The 21,217-nt window shown below is 41.3% G+C and overlaps 1 protein-coding gene across 2 annotated transcripts in view; it reads right to left on the bottom strand.

Annotated features, from left to right (window-relative positions):
- ASH1L (ASH1 like histone lysine methyltransferase) overlaps positions 1-21,217 on the bottom strand; it is a 157,478-nt gene that overhangs the window by 120,477 nt on the left and 15,784 nt on the right. The window contains exon 2 of one of the 2 annotated variants that reach the window (XM_075907956.1): positions 10,893-11,415. In XM_075907956.1, coding sequence (XP_075764071.1) covers positions 10,893-11,315 — 423 coding nt within the window. In that variant the 5' untranslated portion in view covers positions 11,316-11,415. Of the gene's footprint in view, positions 1-10,892; positions 11,416-21,217 lie in introns of those variants that run through there. The other variant, XM_075907957.1, reaches the window with a different exon arrangement.

The following is a 21,217-nucleotide window of genomic DNA, read 5'->3' as shown; positions in this document are numbered from 1 at the left end:
TTAGTCTCTAAGGTGCCACAGAACTACTCACTGTTTTTAAAGTTACAGACTAACATGACTATTCCTCTGACACGATGATTTAATTACTGAAACTGAACATTATGTCTAATAGTACTTGCTATTACACATAAAACCTTCCTGAGTTCCTGACTTTTCTAAAGTGCTTTGAGAACTGGTGAAAAGTTCTATACAAGAGCTAAGTATTATTGTATCAACGTTTAGCCTGGCATTTTCACTTCTTGCTTTTGGAAATATTTTAGCTGCTGATTACAAAAATATACTTAGTAGAACCTTTAAAAGGCTCTCTCTAGATGTATTTTTACATATAATATATAGTTCAATAAAAAACTAACTAAAACATTTCTTATGGTTACCTGACAAACTTTCCACATATTGCTTAAATTGGATGTGAATTCTTAGAATAGTTATTTCTTCATGTAGTTCAAACTGGTCTTTGCTAATTTCAATTTAAGGTTCACACAATACATGGCCATTTTACAATTTTATCTATAGAAACTAGAAATAGCATTGGAATGTAAAGCATACTTCTATAGGGTTGTATATTTTCACTAAATTTAGCTTCTGTGTTCTTCATTCCATTGTGTTCCAAACAAGTCTATAACCAGATTTTGGTCTCTAACACAACAGAAAATATATACAACAGTCAAATTTACAAACCATGCTGTGACACTACACTCCACAGTCTTTATAAAAATATGCTTATTGACTAAGATGTACTTTAGGCAAGGTAACTCGTGTAAGGTATCACTGGAAAGGTTATGATTTACTGAATATGATTATCCTATTTGTATACATTTATCATTTTTGTATTAGGAGTACTGACTTGTGTACCCTGCATTTCAACTATGTTACTTTGGGTGATGACCCCTGCTAACACTTCAGGCATAATAATGGAAAGGCCTTCTGCACTCTCACCCGCAGGCTCCTACAAGATGGGAAAGAAGCACTCTTCCAGAAAGTGGAGTGTGTCAAGGACAGAGGGCAGTTGTGTGACCCACAGCTCTGCCTGGCCATCACTACCGGACCCCTTCCCCTCTCCTACTCACAGGATCCTGCAGGATGGGACTGCAGCACTCTCCCGGGGTGTGCCAATGTGATGGGATGGAGTAGGCTCCAAAGCTTCCAGCTGGAAGCTTGTGGCCTTACCTCACTACACCCCAGGAAAAAGAACAGACAAGAAGTCCTCCAGACAAGCTAAAGTGGCTGCTTCTGCTACAGCCAATTAGGGCCCAGCAAGCCAGTATAAAGGAACTGCTGGGCCAGGGCCAGTTCAGTTCCTCTTTGGAACTTAAGCTAGGCAGACCCAGGGGGCTGACTGACTGATTGACAGAGCGGCAGTACCTTGGACAGGTCAGTGTGGAGAGTGGATTTCAGACCCAGGGCCAGTGGCTAAAGACTGGATGTGGTGGGTAGGAAGAGGTGCAGAACCTTGGACAGGGTGCAGTCCAGACTTTGAGGCAAAGCACTTAGAGAGGACTAGGACACTGCAAATCCAAGGGGACGTGACTCAGGGAGCATGAACGGACCCTGTGCACCTTTTCCTGCCACAGGAACATGCCCCAGCATGTCCCTTACCATGCCTGCCAACAAACCAAGTCCAGCTGCTCCCCTAAGAACTCACTCTGTTGTGTACCTACTGCATAGTGGCTGCTTAAAAGCATAACTGTTCCTTGAATAGAACACATCCCCATTGTCTTTAGAGAGACCGTCACTGTATATTAACAGATTAGGTTTTATGCTCCAAAACATATCTCCTAAAAAGTCTGCCCTTCACTTTTTGTTCAAGTGGGAACAACAAGGAGCTTTCTATGCCCTCCCCCAGTTCCACCAGCTGTCCCTTGGGCACAAATCCGCAGGCAAAAATGGACAAGGGATGAAATGTTCAAGGAGCAGATATAATCCACCTGCTTGGACAGGAAATGATTAGGGGAATGGAGGAGCATGCTCCTGGAGGAGAGGCACTCTGAACGTGAGGACCGGGAACTAAGAAACCAGGAGAGACTGATGTTGTCCGTGGCAGATGTGATGGACTGCATGGCGGCTTTCCAGGATGAATTCCTGCAGATGGGGAGCAACATTCCTTCGCAGACTCACAGACTTTAAGGTAAGAAAGGACCATTATGATCATCAAGTCTGACCCCCCTGAACAATACAGGCCATAGAATCTCACCCACCCACTTCATCGCCAGGGTCCATAGACTCCTCTCCCAGGGGCCCTAGCACATGACAGGGTGAGGTCAAGTGGAGCCTCCACTCCCAGTGCTGTGTCCTGGAGCAAAAGACTTTCCTTCCTGCACCACTGATTCCTCCCCACCCTGTTGCTGCCCTGAACTCCTTTCCTTGTCTATGGGTGTTCCCTAAATAAAAATCACAGTTTCTGAAACCACTGTCTATTGCTTGTTTGGGGGAGAGGGAGCAACAGGATTAAGAGACAAACACACTGAAAGCTGGGGCACATTGTTAAGAGCAACATGCATAACTCTCAAAACTGGACATTCATAAAGCCATCTTTCAATGAATCTCTGACTACCATTGCCCCACGCTGAGCTCTCCTTATTGTTCTGGTGTCCGGTTGCTCATAATTTGTGGCTAGGAGCTTTGCCTTACCTGACCCTCCAATGCAGTCCCATCAATCTGTGCTTGTCTGATGGCACCAGAACCGGTGTTCCACTGTGTCCAGAGGACTAAATACTGGCAGCATTTGCAAGTCGGTCAATTCAAGTGCTTTGCAGAGGAGCATACTTATGGCTTCCCATGATTCGTCCTTTTTCTGGTGGACCCTTGATACACTTTGTATATACTCCAGTATAAGGCGCATGATTAATATAAGTAATACAATGTTTTGTTATGCAACGAGGTCCATCACAGGGTCCCTGCTTGCACTGCTATGGCATTTGCAGTTAGGCAGGTAAAGAAAGGGCACAAAAAGAATGTTTGCCATTTAGGGCACATAAAGAAGGGGTGGAGTGAGTAGACAAGTGCATTTTGGGATGCTAGCGACATGTACCCAGAAGAATGAATTACTCACCTTTGTGCACTAATGGTGGTTCTTCGAGAAACGTGTCTCTATGGATGCTCCACTCGGAGGCTACGTCTACACTGCAGAGTTGCTGTGCAAAAACTCGGCGCGTCCGCACCTGAAGTGCGTTTTTGTGTAAGAAAATTTACAGTGAATCGACAGAACAGAGGGGTTTTTGTGGTATAGGTATTCCTCTTTCTACGAGGAATAACTCCTTCTTGTGCAAAAGTTATTGTACAAAAAAGTGTGTGTGAACAGGCAGCAGGGGGGGTTTGCGCAAAAACAGCCTATTGAAACAAGCACAGGTGCCCTAGTGGCCATTCTATTAATAGCAATCAAAGCTTTCTTGCAAGAGAGCATCCACGCTTTTCCAATGTGCTTTTGCAGCGTGGATGCACTCTTGTACAAGAAGTTTTTGCAGAAGACCTCTTCTGCGAAAAGCTTCTTGTGCAAGAAACCTGCAATGTAGACGTAGCCTGGGACTCTGCGTCCCTGCTCCAGAGAATTTTCCTCCAGAGCAGTACCTAGCCATGCATGCACAGGGGCTGCCTCACACAGTGCGGTGTCCTCAGGTCCTTCTCTACTGAGGAATCATAGATGAGAAGACTCCAAAGTAGAGGGAGGAGGGCAGGTAATGGAGCACTCAGAGGAACATCTCATTTGTTCGGGAGCGGTGACCTAAGCCCTGAGGTAAGTGAGGAAGTGGGATTCTGGGAAGAAACACAAGGAAAAATGTGTAACAGAGGAGGGCCCCTGAGTCATATGGAAAAGGTAGGGCAATCAGCTCATTATCTAAGGTGTCTGTACACAAACACAAGAAACCTGAGAAATAAGCAGAAAGAATTAGAAGTCCTGGCATAGTCAAAAAACTATGCTTTAATTAGAATAACGGAGACTTGGTGGGATGAGTCACATGACTGGAGCATTGTCATGGAGAGGTGTAAACTGTTCAGGAAGGATAGGTGAGGGAGAAAAGGTGGCGGAGTTGCACTGTACGTATGAGAGCATTATGACTGCTCAGAGCTCCAGTATAAAGTGGGAGAAAAGCCTATTGAGAATCTTTGGGTTAAGTTTAGAGGTGGGAGCAACAGGGGTGATGTTGTGATCGGTGTCTGCTATAGACCACCAGATCAGGTGAATGAGGTAGATGAGGCTTTCTTCAGACAACTAACAGAAGCTTCCAGATCACAGGCCCTGGTTCTCATGGGGGACTTTAATCACCCTGACATCTGTTGAGAGACCAATACAGCAGGACACAGATAATCCAGGAAGCTTTTGGAGAATGCTGGGGACAACTTACTGGTGCAAGTGTTGAAGGAACCAAGGCCATGCACAGCTTGACCTGCTGTTCACAAACAGGGAGGAATTAGTAGGGGAAGTAGCAGCAGGTGGCAACCTGGGGAGCAGTGATCATGAGATGGTCGATTTCAGAATCCTGACCAAAGGAGTAAAGAAGAGCTGCACAATACAGACCCTGGACTTCAGAAAAGCAAACTTTGACTCCCTCAGGCAACTGATGAGCAGGATCCCCTGGGATGCTAACATGAAGTGGAAAAGAGACCAGGAAAGCTAGCAGTATTTTAAAGAAGCCTTACTGAAGGCCCAGGAACAAACCATCCCGATATACACTAAGAAAAGCAAATATGGCAGATGACCAGCTTGGCTCAGCAGTGAAATCCTTGGTGAGCTTAAACACAAAAAGGAAGCTTATAAGAAGTGCAAACTTTGGAAAGACGACTAGGGAGGAGGGTGACTGCTGTTAAGTACAAGATGTGCTGAGCTTGTTGGAACCACAAAGAAGCCACACAGAGACAGAGAGCGTGGGGGTTGGGGTGAAGTGAGCAACCCCAATGCTGCATGAGGAGATCAGGCAATGTTGGAAGTGAGAGAGGATGGAAGACTGCTAAATATTGGAGATAGGGGTACAGCATCTGTCTGGGCCAAATCAAGATGATCAGGATCACCATTGCCTGCTCTGATCAAATTGTGTGACTTATCCTGGAGATCAGGGGAATGGGAGGGAACGCGTAAAGGAGTTATACATTCCATGTTAGGAGGAATGCGTTCCCCAATGAGCCCTTCTCTAAACTAGTTCAGGAACAGTAAAGTGGGCATTTGTGGTTGGTTCTGGTCACAAAAAGGTCTATATGAAGATGACCCCCTAGGAGAATATTCGAAGGAGGACTATGGGGTTGAGCTCCCATTCATGTTGCTCGGATAAAAGAGGACTCAAAGTGTTTGCCATAATGTTCTGATTACTAGGTAAGTATGCTGCTGTTGGAGAGATGTGATTGGCAATGCACCATTTCCAGAATCTGACTGTCTCCACACAACAACTATGAACATGCATGCTACACTGTCTGTAAGGAAGTGGATGATTCTGTGCTTGATCATAAGCAGGAAGCGGTGGCATGCTTTTCATACTGCTCATAGTTCGAGGATATTCTTATGCAACCAAGCTTCTTGTGGAAACCATTTGCCCTGAATCATGTGTCGTTAGAGGTGGGTGCCCTACCCTGTGAGGGAGGCATCGATTGTGATGATATGTGACGGGGTGTCCTGTTGAAAGGGAACACTTCACAATAGATTGTGAGATTGAGTCCACCAGTGAAGGGAGGCAAGGATGAGTAATGGGACTGTAACCTCTTTGGGAAGACTGTATCAACTGGGTATGTAAACTGTGATCAGCCATCTTTGCAGACAGCGCATCTGGAGTCTCTCAAACTATACCACATAGGTAGTAGTTGCCATGTGGCCTAGGATTTGCATGCATAGCTGAACAGTTGTGAAAGGGGAGTGTAAGACCACAGTAATAAAATCAATGAAGGTGGTGAAATTGTGCTGTGGTAGTATGGCTGTGGCCTAGGTGGAGTCCAAGAGAGCAACCTATGAACTCTATGACCTGCATGGACTCTAACGTCAACTTTTGCGTGTTTATGAGTAGGCAAAGAGGTTAGAAAAGGTCAAGTGATAGTGAATATATCAAGTGCTTGCTGTTGCAAAGCACAATCATCCAGGTATGGGAAGATCATCACACCACAATGTCTGAGATAGGCAACGGCAACTGCCAGGATCTTGGAGAAGACTCAAGGTCCTGTGGAGAGGCTGACGGGCAATACTCAATACTAGAAATGATGCGGTCCCATGACGAATCTGAGAAACCGTCCGTGGGAGGGATGAATTGTGATATGAAAGTAGATATCTTGAAGGTCAAGGGCTGAGAACCAAACTCCTTTGTCCAGTGCTGGTATGACTGTTGCGAGTGCAACCATCTTGAATCTGTGGTTCTGGATAAATCTGGTGAGCCTTCTGAGATCCAGGATAGGCCCCCCCTCTTATTTCCTCTGTGAGAGGAAATAGCTTGAATAGAACCCTTTGCCCAAATAGCATGGAGGGACTGGCTCTAACACACCTAGGTGGAGGTAGTGTTGGACCTTCAGTTGCAAGGGGTGCTTGTGGGAAGGATCCCTGAAGAAGGAACTAGGAAGGCGGGTAGAGGGTGTAGAGAGAATGGGGATGACATATATGGAACATATTATGTTGAGGACCTACTGGTCTGACGTGATCTGGGTCCACTTATGGTAGAAGGAGCATAAACAATGGCCAAAAAGGTAACTGAACAAAGATGTCTGTGAGGAAGGGTTGCTCAGACCCTTCACCACATGTTCAAAACTGTGGCTTAGTGGAAGATGGCTGGGTGGTGGTGAACTGTGCTTGTGGAGTTTGTGTTCTGCTAGGCCGATGCTTGGCCCTTTGGTCGAAGGGATGCTGGCGATGCCATTGGAAAAGCCTATCACAAGGCCTCTGGAAAGGAGTGTAGTGTTTCTTCTTGTTAGGGGGTGTGTACGTGCCCAGGGTATGCAATGTTGCGCAAGAGTACTTCATACAGTGAAGTACTTCATCAGTTTTAGATGCAAACAAGTGTGCTCGGTCACAGGGAAGATTCTCTACTCTGATTTGGAGTTCTTTGGGGATCCCTGATGCTTATAACCAAGAGGCACAATGCATCATGATAGCGGTGGCGACTGTCTGCCCGTCCTGTATAATGTCCTGTAGCTGTGGTTGCTTTTGCTCAGGCAGGTCATTCAATAGTTCTCGTAACTTGGCATAGTTGGAATGATTGTAATTAGCAAGCAAAGCAGCATAGTTGGCAACACAGAACTGGAGAGTAGAGGATGAGTATGCTTTCTACCCAAAGAGGTCCAGACGCACATGGTCTTTATCCTGGGGGGTAGATTTGAATTGAGGCAGCTTCGAGCAGTGTTGAACTGCCTCAACCACTAAAGAACGGTAAAAAAGGGACTGAGGGTGCCACATGTGCAGTTAAATGGACACTCTGGCATGAGGCAGCCACTGCACATTCATGGCAAGGCTAGGCACTGCTGTAGGGAAAAACCTCCAATCACCAGCACATGTATGCACCAAGACCCAAAGTAGAGCACCCTCAAGGATACCACTGCTACATGGTTACGGTCCCAGTGTCCACCAGGAGCTTAATCCAAAATGCAAAGGGGCACAGGAACTGTGGGATAGCTACCCAGAGCACCTTGCTCTCAAATCTGACATGAGCCACCCTAATGGGTACATGCTACTTTGAATTGCATTGAATTATTTGCACAGTGGAGACGTGCACAAATGACTTTACAAAATCGGGGGCTTAAAAAAAAAAAAAAAACAGACCTTAATAAATGTGACCTTATCTTATAGTGCAGACATGGCCTCAAGTTCCGGAATGTGGAAATTATATACCAGGGTAGACTGACTTCAAAGTAAAGTGATTTAAAAATTTCATATTTTATTCCTGATTTAAATCAGCAAGCAGGAAACTTTATTTTAAATAATCAATTTTAGTCTTGTTTTACATTTCTACCTTTTAGTTATCTTCCTAATGAAAGGCTGATTCTCCTTAATTGCTAATCATTATAGCATATAGATTTGCAACTAAATATAGTCTTTACACTAAAATTGGAACTTCATTTCACTAGGGAGGTGCGATGTATACACATTTTTAAGCAATTTAACACACATTAGGATTCTTAATTTTTACATTTTTATTATGTTAGAAAACTATGAATACTACTGGCTACTGTCAGATTTGAGAGCAAGGCGCTCTGGGTAGCTATCCCACAGTTCCTGTACCCTTTTGCATTTTGGATTAATTAAATTTACTAGATAACAGTTTTAGTCATGATTTGTCTCAAGCTCTGTTTGCATGGAAATTGGAATTCAATCAGAAAGACACAAAAACAGAATTTTATTCTTTTCTTGTATTAGTTAAATAAAAACTGATTTGTTAAACAAAGGACGATTATTTGCTACTGAGTTGTACTGATTGTTTTTGATTACCTATTCTTCAAGATTTTAGAACTAATAGATCTGATCCTCTCACAGTCACATACTGGAAGAGGAAAATAAACTTTCCAGTTTATTTCAATTATCAATCAGTGCTTCAACTCTGAACTGGTCACTGGACTGAACTAGCTGAATAAACTGAAATGAATAAAATATTCCCTCTGCACAGCAGAATAGGCTACTGCTGTCAAAAACTGGTTAGCACTTCAACAAACTCTGGTTCTCGGTGCTTAGTCAATGACTTCTACCAGCTGAGTGATATGACTTTCTTTAAAACCTTTGCAGCAAACATGCATTGCTTTAATTTTTTAAAATATATGCCAATACAATATAGAAAAGTTAGGCCCTAACACAAGTCATCATGATTTCAATTTTCATTTTTAATAAGAAAATGTATTTTATTTAAATAAAAATATCTGAGTTAATTTTTAAAAAGTCTCCATTTTATTTGTCCTATTATATCCAAATTGGAACTATTCACAGAAGTATATATGGATATGAAATTTGTTCCTGTTTCCTCCAATACAGAGAATATCCAAAGGGCCTGTCAAAACAAAATGAAGGTTTATGCTACTCATGGTGATGTTTTTAATAAGCTTGAGACAAAGATTAAACAAGTCTATGCTCTGTAGCAAAACACAGTGGAGAAAAATATATGTTGCCTTTGCTTTATATGTGAAATAGGGATGTGAAAGTTTAACCGTGTAAACTGTTAACGGATGATCCTTCATGGTTACACATAGGCTCTGGTACGCGCAAGGAAATGACTTAAAAGCTGGCTCCTGGCACACACCGACTCCTGGGGAGCCATCTGCTGCCCTACTGCCTCTGCGAAAGAGGCAGCAGTGTGGGGGAGGAGTCAGTAGGGATGTTAGATATTGGATAATTGAATAGTCAAGTAATGGCATGAATTCTTATCAGTTATTTAACTATTCTATAGTTCCTGGGGGTGGGCCAGCAGCCAGTGAATGAGACTTCAGCCACCACTCTTATTACACTGTATCTATTCTTACGGACAAGGACAAATGCTTAAAGCTGAGAATGTGCTTACATGTAACAAACTCCTCAATGCAGGAGGGTGCATGTGTCAACCAGATCCTTAACACTATATGACCAAAGAATTCCATTCTGCTATCTCCAGCTAGTGGACTTTCCCTGACAGATGTTGCTGGCTGTATGTTTATACAGGCAACTTAGCTGGGAAACGCACAGGCTAGGAAATTGGAACAACGTCCAGTCTTTGAAGCATCCCACCGATGCGGCAATGTGGAAAGCAGGGAGACTTGTACTGAGGAAGAGAACTGAATGGCAGGGAGAGATGTGGAATGTTCTCAGGATGACTTGTCTGGGGTTGCCATGTGGAATGAGGGTAGACAGCTGTAGGATGCTGAGGGAGTATAAAGAGAAGGGCAAATAGTCAGAGGGGCTGGTAATAAGGGGAGATGGGTATTTAAGAAGGGACTTAGTCCTCAACTCAGCACAAGTACTTCAGTACATGTTTAACTTTAAACTTCAACAGAGTGTAGGCACACCCAAACATTTTGCTGAAACATGGCCTTAAGTGAGTAGTGAAGAAGCAGGAAAAAGAGACACTTTGCTCTAGAACAGCATTTTAGTTGGCTGGGGAAATTTTTGTGCATATTCAGAAATGTAACAAGATGTGTTCCTAAAAAAGTAAGAAATCATGCATGCTTATTTTTGTAATCTGTGTCCACTCATCTTATTTACCCCAGCTGTTACTGTAGATCTTGTGGCACATCTTATCAGAACAAAAGTTCATTGAAGCAGGGACTATCTTCTCATATTCGTAAGACACCAAGCACATTAAGTGCTATTGAATTATAAGTAGTACACTGTAAGTAAGTCTTCATTCCATCAAATCCAATGTTCTTTTCCCCTTCCAAACACTAATAAATAGCAATATCAATGACTAGGAGCTAAGCAATAAAATAATTGTTTAGGAGGGGATACAAATCCAGTTACCATAGTGATGAGCAGGGTATAAATACACTGTTGTCACTGTAAGTGAAGGCAAGAGACTAAAAATAGTATTGCTACTTATTCTCCTCACATCCACTTAGGACACCAGCAAAAACTAGTTTTTACTATTGTAAACACTACAATGTCAAACTAGCTAATGAAGAGCAAAATGAATTTTCTGCTGAGTCAAACATGATCAACAGAATGGCCATTAAATTCTAAGAGCAGAGTCTTCATTGTTGGTAATGATATACAAAGTGGTGAACATACTGCATGACCTTGCACTGGAGAGAGAAAAACTTCGTTTTGATTACTGAGTTGACTTGACCTAGAAATTCCTAGTGGATATGAAATATGAAATAGGCAGATGTCACTTCTCTGATCATAAACAAACTAGAATGAAGACTATTCTTCAGATGTGTCTTTTATACAGGGGTGTAACTTGGCCAATAGCATATACAACCCCTTACAGGATCATCTAGGTATGGGAAGCATTTAATAGTATTCAAACACTACTCACTTGTCTTGAAGGACAATGTTCATTCTTCTCATCTGTCATCTTCCCACTCTTTGATGCCTTTCTTGGTTGTTTGATAGTGGTTTTTATGGCAGGCCGGCACACATAATTCTCCAGGTTCTTAGGGGGCTTTTTAGTCCTCTTAGCTTGAAGACCAATTTTCAATTTTAGATTTCCCTCTGAAAAATTTGTTTCTTTCACTGAAAACTGTTGTTGTGCATCAGTCAGACCCTCATTCTTTCCAGTCTCAGTGTTGCTCCCCTCCCAGTTCTTCTTCTTAATATCTTCTTCCTCCTTGGTGCTACTCTCTAGCTCTCCTTCTCTCTTACTTATCACTGTGTCAGTGTTGAGTGCAGAGGGGCTTTTCCCAGAAAAACCTTCGGAATCAGAACCCAACCCTAACATAGCAGTATTCTGAGGGTCCATCACAGGTGCAGTATATGCCTTCAGGGGATTTCAGAAAAAGTTTACAGAGGTATGTTCCACAGAAAAAACTCTTCTACAACTTGCAACCACATCTTTTACACTGTAAGAGAAACAGAAAAAATAGAATGATTTTCTATTTTAGAGGAAAAAAAGGACGACAAACTCTTATCATTAATGATCAGAAAGCAAACATAAAAAGCGTATTTCTAGTTAAAAGTTTCAAACAATGACCATCTGATCCATGCAAAGAATGCTGAAATCCCCAAACCTCCTCTGATCGATAGCAGGAACCTACCAGCTCTCTTCTGTCAAGCCACAGTTTTAAGTATTGGCTAGTAAAATGTAAACTGACTAATGGTTTAATAGCCTGAAACTCTAGGTCTCAAATATAATCAATGTCAAAATTATTTTCCTATCTGTGGCACTTACCCGCTCCTCCTGTACAACCCCACTGTAAAACTGGAAGCCTAAATCTATCCAGAATAGTGATAGAAACGTAGCTGTGTTAGTCTGGTGTAGCTGAAACAAAATACAGGACTACGTAGCACTTTAAAGACTAACAATAAACCATCTTGTTAGTCTTTAAAGTGCTACATAGTCCTGTATTTTGTTAAATCTTTCCAGACAGTTTTCCATCCACAAATCACAGCCCAGGTTTTCTTGGAGTAAGAAGCAACTTTTGATCTCGGCTGTTATTCAAAAATTGAAATCACAAGCCTGGGCAAAATAATGGAATAGTCTTGGTCTCTTGGTGTTTCTAGGAGATTAACAGTTTAACACTTACTGGTGAGATTTGCCATTCAAAACTGTTTTCAGTGTTCTAGTTGACTCCACTTATAATACAACTGCTAATGAGGCATCTCTATTCGGTACAGATACATTAAAAGACAACATAGCCATTGCTCACTCCAGAGGCTCAGGCACACAAACTCTGAAGTAGAGCTAGCTTCTGATTGTGCTCAAGAAAAGGAAATGGCGATTATGACAGAAAGGAAATCTGCTAAATGACAGCTCAGAATTACTGCCCACCTAAAATGATAGAAGAATACCATTATTCACAGTTTAATCATCTGCAAGAAATTAGGTAACATTTTATGGTTCTACTTTCAAACTATAACCCAAGAAACAAAACGAATGTTCTTTTAGAACTGATAAACCTTTTCTGTTTTAGAAAGGTCTATTTCCCATTAGTATTTCTTCATATTTATACAAACATACCTTTAAAGGACTGAACACTTTTAAAAAGCTGTTGTCATGGCAACATTCTACCACCATGAAATCTGATCAGATTTGCTTTCTTTCAAGTTTCCACAAGTTGCAAATTTCAGTGCGCAAAAAAAAAAAAAAAAAAAAAAAAAAAAAAAAAAAAAAAATCAAGCAATCTTTTTTCTTAACAATTTTGCATTTAATAAATTATACATACTGAACTAGAGGACAAGATTAAATGCAAATAATCCTAGCATTAAAACAGTACTTGAGATAATGTTTTCTGCTAGATCTCAGGAATTATTTTCACTCTTGAAAAAATCCCTAGCTGCCTGTCCTCTTATCCCATCAGTATGTGTTTTAGTTTTGTTTCCTTCAGCCTATTCCTCTGTTCCATCTCCAGCATATCACTAACTCTTACAAGACTAATTAAGGAGGTTTAAAAACAGTGGTTCTCAAACATATTGGCTTGCAACCCATCCTGCTCAATGCATACCTTTCTGTGGACCACCAGCCAAACTCCCATGATGACAAAATGCCTTCGCTTATCTCTGAATACATTAAATACTAAATTATTGATGACAGGCTACTGGAGCTGTAACATAAATGGGCATATATAACCGGTAAGAAAGGAAATATTATTAATCAAAATCAAAATAATTAAACAGATTAAGTGCTTTAACTTTATCATTTTAGTTTAGCAAACTTTATTTTAAATGAAGTAAAATATTAATTTATATCCAAAACAAAAGGTTTCAATGTTGTTTTTATTTATGGCAGGGACAGGGAACCTTTTTTGAGTCGGGGCCACTGATTCACAGAGACATGAGTTGGGGGCCGCACAAAAGTGAGAGGCAAAAAACCCACAAAAAAATCCAACCCTCACTGATGTGGCCCCCAACTGAGACACCTTAATCCCCTGGCACTCCAGCCCCACAGGGGAGGAGAGGGGGCAGGGAGGACCAAAGTTCAGGGCTTCCCATGGCCAGACTCTTTTGGGGTCCCTGGGCTGTAAACCTCCTTGGCTCTGATGTGAGGCCAAAAATGACAGGTTAATATGTGGGAGGGGGCTCCCAAAGAGAGAGATAGGGATGTAGGAGGGGGTGGGAGGGTGTCTGGGTGAGAGGTAGGGTGCTGGGGTGGGTTGGGAGTGGAGGTCTGGCAGGGAGCTTGGGTACAGGAGGGGTGAGGTCTGGTTGGGAGGGAGGATGGAGGAGTGGATGGGTTTAGGGTGTCTGGTCAAGGGGGAGGGTACAGAGTCTGGCCAGGAGGGAGGGTGCAGGAGCATGGGAGGATGTAGTTTCTGACCAGGAGAGCTCAGTGTCTGGCCAGGAGGGAGGGTGCAGGAGTGGCTGGGGGCAGGGTATCTGTCCGGAGGAAGGGTGCAGAAGCAAGGGAGAGTGCAGGCATGGGCTAGTGGTATGGGGTCTCGGCAGGGGAGTGAGGGGGATGGGAATGGCTTACCCAGCTTCACTCCCTCCCCCCCCCCCCCCGCCATTCCCAGGCACCATATCCCAATCACGGCCTCCTGCTGCTCCCATTGCCTGCAAGTCCGGCCAATGGGAGCAGCAGGGAAACCCTTCAGGCTGTGCGACCATGCATTGCTGTTCCTTCAGCTATGGGGAGGAGGAGCAGCTGCAGCACATGGAACCACGTGCTCTCCCAATGGGCTGGATCTGGTGAGGCTAGGGGCTTTCTTCCTCCTTCTGCCCCCCAAAGCGGGAAGCCAGTGCTGGCACGCCAACCTCACAGGCGGGGGAGGGACTGGTGCACCAGCGTGGGCTCCCCACTGTGGGAAGTGGAAGGGAGCTAAGCTGGAGCAATGGACCACTTGCAAGGCAGCTGCAGACCACTAGTGGACTGCAGTTTGAGAACCACTGTTCTAGAACATCTCTTGCCTGTAGCTGGAATGATCACTAGAAGCGGCTCTATCACTGAAGAGTTATGCAAAATCATTCCCAACTCAAAACTATTTATTAGGAAAACAAACAAACTTGTCAATAAGAAATCCTCACTGTTCTAAGAGTTCTCCCTCCCCACTGCCCCCCAAAAAAATCCCTCCTCAGATTAAGTATTCTTCTAAATCTCTGGAGATTCTTGGATGGTAAATCACAGGATTTGCAGCTGAGTGTAAAATATTTACTGAAAGGGCCTGTTCAAAATCCACATCTTTCTACTGTTACAAGAGACATGGTCACTCAAGAATCCAGTACTATATCATAATATGTTCTCTTTCCCAACATTAAATAGGACATTTGGTGTTCATTTAAATTGCATTCATAATCTCTTACAAAAATATTATATCTGTTGATATATTATGACTGAAGTTTGAATGTTATAATATGTACATCTTACTCATTAAGATTATAAGGCCACTACAAACATCAACCATGGACTAATATTCAGAGGTTTAATTTGACTGTCTGTTCAGAGAATTGTAGGAGAGGTTATACTTAAATTTATTTTTTAGAATAAGCTAGAAGAGAAGCAATGAATAGCAAATGGAAAGGCAACCTACTTTTTCACAGGGAGAAGGAAGACTGTGCATGTTTCTTTTGGTTACTATTCACTAACATCCAGGAAATATATGGAGGATCGAAAGATGGCAAATTGAAAACCCCCAAAGTTAAATTTCTTTACTGGGTATTGGTTCATCCAGTAATTTTATTTTCTTGAGATAAAGAGCAACACTAAATACATTAACATATGAGTTAAGGATTTCAGACATACATGATCACACTCTTCTTTTCTTTGGTTGTAGTTTCATGGCCACACGTTGGACTCTTCCAGCGCCATATGCCTAAGCAACCTGACAAATTTAAATTTGCCTAAGACCTGGCATCTCAACACAAAACTCCCATCCTCAAATCTTCTGTGTTGGTCTACTCCATTATGGAATACAAAATGTTTGTTTCTAACTACAGCTCCAGCAGCAGCTGTCAAGAGTGAATCATAAGGTGCTCCTGACTTTCTTGCATGACAGAAATGCAATAGATAGCACCATAATGCAATGGTTTCACACATGACCAAATAGCATTAAGGACAACGTATCCTCTTCCTGAGGATCTCTCACTTGAAGAGCTTGGCAGGAATCTACTCACCCTCAATATTTACATGAGTCCAGCTGGAGAGGTTCTGACATAACACAAACTACACTGCCAACAATATGTCGAGGACGCCCACCTTTAACTATCTTTTACAGCAAAAGCAACCAAGTTCATCTGAAAAGAAAACCCAATGCCTGTTGCATGTGTTCAACTGACTAATTAGTAGTTGCACAAAGAAAACGAAAAAAGGTTCCAATGAGGTTGGTGGAAAAGAGGGACATGTCAAGGAACTGGCCAACCACTGATCTCTCACTCTTGTCATCCACCCTCCATTTAAAATAGTATAAAATGTTAGGGTTCTGCAGATTCAACCTTAGAATATTAGTTAAATTTGTAATTTAACTAACAGCAGTGAGATATGCTTGCTTTCTTCTTCAGCTTGCTAGGAAACTTTACTTATTCCCAAAAGGAAGACTTAGCCAGTCATCTAGACTTTCATCACCACACTCTATTTTTTTTTAAAAAGAGATGCTTTCAGACAATAACTGCAGCAAAGGGAACTGAATTTTCCATGATTGACTCTGCTACAGGTAAAATCCCTCCAATTTATTCTACCAGATTACAGCTGGGCAGAACACAGCAGTCCACCTTCGCCACTCAGAGTACATCACTCCCTTGCTCTGTACTCTTTCATCAGTTTCCACTGCCTTTAGAATGATAATCTAACCTCTAGTGCTGATACTCAAAATCACTTTTGAATCAGGACTCAGTTACCTCAGTTATTGTCACTTTCACCCATGACTCAGTGAGACAGCTGCACTCTGAGGAATACATAGCTAATAAAATCTAAGTACACTATATCCACTGGTTCCCCTTGTCCACATGCTTGTTGACATCCTCAAAGAACTCTAGATTAGTAAAGCATGATTTCCCAAAGTTTACATAAACCATATTGACTTTTCCCCCAACAAATTGTGTTCATCTATGTGTCTGACAATTCTATTCTTTACTATGGCTTCAACTAATTTGCTCTGTACTGATGTTAGTCTTGCCAGTCTGTAATTGCCAGGATCACCTCTGGAGCCCTTCTTAAAGATTGCCATCGCATTAGCTATCTTCCAGTCATTTGGTACAGAAGATGTTTTAAAACAAAGATTACAAACCACAATTAGTAGTTCCGCAACTTCACATTTCAAGTTCTTTCAGAACTCTTGGGTGAATGCCATCTGGCCCTGGTTACTTGTTACTATTTATCAAATTATTCCAAAACCTCCTCTAATGACACCTCAATCTGGGACAATTCCTCATATTTATCACCTAAAAAAAAGGCTCAGATTTGCGAATCTTCCTCACATCTTCAGCCTTGAAGACAGATGCAAAGCATTTGTTTAGTTTCTCTACAGTGACCTTATCATCCTTGAGTGCTCCTTTAGCATCTCCATTGTCCAATGGTTGTTTAGCCAATATAAATGACATAAGCTGAAGACCTCATTCTGCCTGTACTAAAATGTCCTTCAAATATCTGAAAGTTGTAGATGACAATTTCCCAATTTAGAAAGTACTGCACCCAACACAGAACTGTATAATTTTGTATAAGACCTCATCCTGACAAGTAAAGAAGAACTGATCACAGCACTGAAAATTAGTGGCTGCTTAGGAGCAAATAATCATGCCTTTTTACATTTGCTATGTATAAACAGAATAAAATGCAAATCAGTAATATGTACACTTGGTGCTTTAAAAGAGCCAAATTTTACAAAGCTGAAAACACTTACTTGTTGAGAGAAAGAATTTGAACAGAAATCTATGAAAGATAACTGGGAACTGTTTAAGAACATTTTACTATATGCCCCAAAAGCCAGGATCCCACAATTGCGCAACAAAATTTCATGAGTTTAAAACACAACATAGCTTGGAGGGGAAGTGAAAGCCTCTATAAAGTATTTATAACCCCCTGGAAGCAGGAGAATTTAATAGCCATTAATATAAACCAGGAGCTAGGAATTATAGAAAATTTGTAGGGGGAAAGAAAAGGATGCAAGGTAAAATCTTTGGTTAACAGTCAAGGACAAGGGCAAAGAAATCATAATGATACAAAATCAACATGTCACACATTAAATGGATTAAGATCTAACTTACAGGTCGTAACATGCAATTGTATATGGGAAATCAAGTAGGCATAATTTTAGTGTGGTCCTGTGATGATTGATTCTTGGCTGTATATTATTTAACACTTATGAATGACTTGGAAGAAAATATACAATCATAGCTGATAAAATTTTCAGATGTCACAAAAATTGGGGGAGTGGTAAATAACCAAGAGGAGACATTGATAAAGAGAGACATCTGGATTGCTCAGTAAACTGGGAGCAAGCAAGGAATACATGTTTTAATATGGCCAAATATAAATACACACATCTAAAAAAAAATGTAGGCCATATTTATAGGCTAGGGGACTCTATTCTGGCAAGCAGGGACTCTGGAAAAGATTTGGGGAATGTGGTAGATAATCAATTGAACATGAGCTCCCAGCACAACACCGTGGCCAAAAGGACTAATGTAATCCTTGGATACATAAACAGGAATCTCAAGCAGAGTAAGAAAGGTTATTTTACCTCTGTATTTATACTGGTACAACCACTGCTGTAATATTGTGTCCTGGCATGGTGTCTACAACTCAGGATGGATGTTGGTAAGTTGGAGAAGGTTCAGAGAACAGCCAAGAGGACAATTAAAGGATTAAAAACAAGGTGCCTTACAGAGACAGACTCAAGGAACATAATATATTTTTCTACTAAATTAGAGTCTAATTACCTATCTGGGGAACAAATATTTGATAATGGTTTCTCTTCAATCTAGCAGAAAAAGGTATAAAGCAATCCGAAGGATGGAAGCTGAAGCTACACAATTCAAACTAGAAATAGGACATACACTTTTAACAGTGAGGGCAACTAACCACTGGAATCATTTACCAACTGTTGTAGTGGAATCTTCAACACTGGCCATTTTAAAACCAAGGCTGGATATTTCTTCTGTGTGCTCTAGAAATTACTTTGGGGCAAACTGCATGCAATGTTCCCTCTAAATGTTTCCATTTGTGTGTGAAATAAATGTTGCTATGTGCACCAACGCATGTGTGGATGTGCACCACCAATAGAAACACATGCTGCCAGCTGTTAGCACTCTGCTAATCTGCTGGGGGGCACCTGAATCTCTCTTGGGCAGCTGCCCAAGCGCTCAACTTACAGGGAACACTAGTTGCAAGGCTTGACCCCTTCTGGCCCTGGAAACTATGAATAAGTCTACTAAGGACCGACCATTCCTATTGATTTTATGTGGAAGACACTAAGATGCACTTGCAGACAATGTTCATGTGGAAGATACCAAAGGCAAGAAGGATTAGATTTTTCTATGTCAATTTCACTGTATACGCACAAACCAATGAAAAAATATTTCCATGGAGAATCATCAAAATGTACAGATAGGCAAAGTAAGTAAAATACTGTATGAGACCTTATATGAGTTTGATTTATGGATATCTACTTTCTATATTTTGACATGTGATACTGACAATTTGTGTTTTAATGGTTATAAAACTATAACTTTTGGAATCACAACAGCTACTGTCATTAAATAATTATTGCAGGATCATCACAATTTTCCGCAACACTGAAAAATTAAATAGATCAAAATAAAAAAAAAGCTCAAACTCCAGAATTTTGTGGAACTGCAATATTTTAAATTGATCAAAATAGAAAAAAATGCTTAAAACAACTAAGTCAAAATCATGAACAAAAATCAAATTCTACCAAGGCTAAAGATACTTTATGTGAAACATGGCTATACCCCAAATCTTGCATTTAGATCTTTGGGGTGGAAACAGCTTTTTACTATCTGTATAGCACCTAGAACAGTGGAGCTCCAGATTCTGCCTGCAGGCACTGCTTCCTGTCCACTTCCAAAGAGCTACCCAGAGCTTTAGAGTATGTTCAGCTCATCAACAGAAACATATGTTAGATGGTGAGAAAAAATGCAGCAGAAATATTTAAACCACAATAGATACTAGACAAAATCTTGCTGGTAATTGTCTTTCTGTCCAGAGAAAGAGTCTTTTCTAAATTGATGGCTTGTTAGTTTGTTTGCCATTTGGACAAGCTGCAGCAATCATCTATATGCCAGACTTTTCTGAGGCCCTCTAGTGGCGAACAACTTTGAGACTTTTCTCCAGCTGAGCCTCCTAAATGCTTGGTTTTGGAAAATAAATGCATCAACTGTTTTCAACACTTCTGTGATGGGTTGTTCTGTACTTGCCTATTACTGCCACAGAAAGACAATTAGCAGGTAAGGCATTTATTTTTCAGCTCTTCATGTGCCAGCTTAGAATTAATGGACGTGATTAGTAAATCTGCAACGACACTACTAAGCTGTATTTGCAAAGAAAAACAGGTAACGTTCACGATGCTCTCACTGACCCTAGAGAAAAGCAGTTAGGATTTGTGGTACTGAACACACAATATTTCCTGCAACTCATGCTGAATGTGTGAAAATGTCTGGCATGTACTGTAGACGAGCTGATGATGTAGGTGAAGTATCCAGCTTGACACACTGGTCTCCAAGATGAATCTCTCCCATTCTCTGAACAGTTCAGCTGAACCTGGTGACATTGCATAACCATCACCGATGAGAGATGAAGATCTCCTGCAAAGGATGCTTTAATCCTAGTTCTGTAAAAACCAAATTCCCTCCCTTAAAGGGAACAGCAGGAGAACCCTAGAATATAACCTGACCAGGGCTCTAATCTTTCAAAGATTACTAGCTTCCCTCTAAAATGAAACAATCTTATTTGACCTTTTTTTCTTATTTTGGCAACTCTGTAGACAACGTATCTTTTCTACAGTTATACTCATGTGACCCCAAGGGGTTCATCTTCTGTTGTGAAGTTAGAGAGCTCTTGTTCCCTTTGTTCACCAGTACCAGGCTCTGGATTAATTCTAGACAGTTCAGATTACTGATAATGCTGCTGGACATGATGAAGGTTGAATTAGCCAATTACCCAGACATGAAAATAATACTGTCCCTTTCTTTCCTTAAGGCTATAGCTTTCACCATCACAATTTTGGTTAAGATGTTTGAATATTTAGGCAGAACAAAGAGCAGAGCATAGTAGTGGACATACTGAGTCCTGTATTTTGCTTGAGAACCTAAAGTGAGAATGAATATTGCTGAGGACACTGGAGATATAATGTAAGTGAACATATTGGAGATCCATCAATGCTAATAAGCAGCTAGATTTATGGACAGAACAATGGATTTTGAGTATTGATTTATGTTCTTGTTTGCAAACTGGTTTAACATTCGGTCAATCCTCAATTTCTTCCGAACAATAAAAATAAAAGGGGTACAACTTCCTGGTCCTCTTTTCATGGTATCTGAAGACACAAGATACTTTAAACAACACAGCCATAAATGTTATACTTTTCTCTGAGATCCTAAATAAGCTATTCTATAAATATCCACGTAAGACAACTTTAAATGAGGCTGGAAAGTAATCCTGTGCCATAAAGGAAACTGACTATGGCTCATGAGACTGAGGTTAAGGGCTGTTTAACTGAAGTGTAGACATTTGGGGTTAGGCTATGGAATGTTTTC

This window comes from Pelodiscus sinensis, chromosome 24 (genome assembly GCF_049634645.1).
Source record: "Pelodiscus sinensis isolate JC-2024 chromosome 24, ASM4963464v1, whole genome shotgun sequence".
Lineage (NCBI taxonomy): Eukaryota > Metazoa > Chordata > Testudines > Trionychidae > Pelodiscus > Pelodiscus sinensis.
Note: the sequence above shows the minus strand (reverse complement) of the source record. Positions and strands in the feature narration are given on the sequence as shown.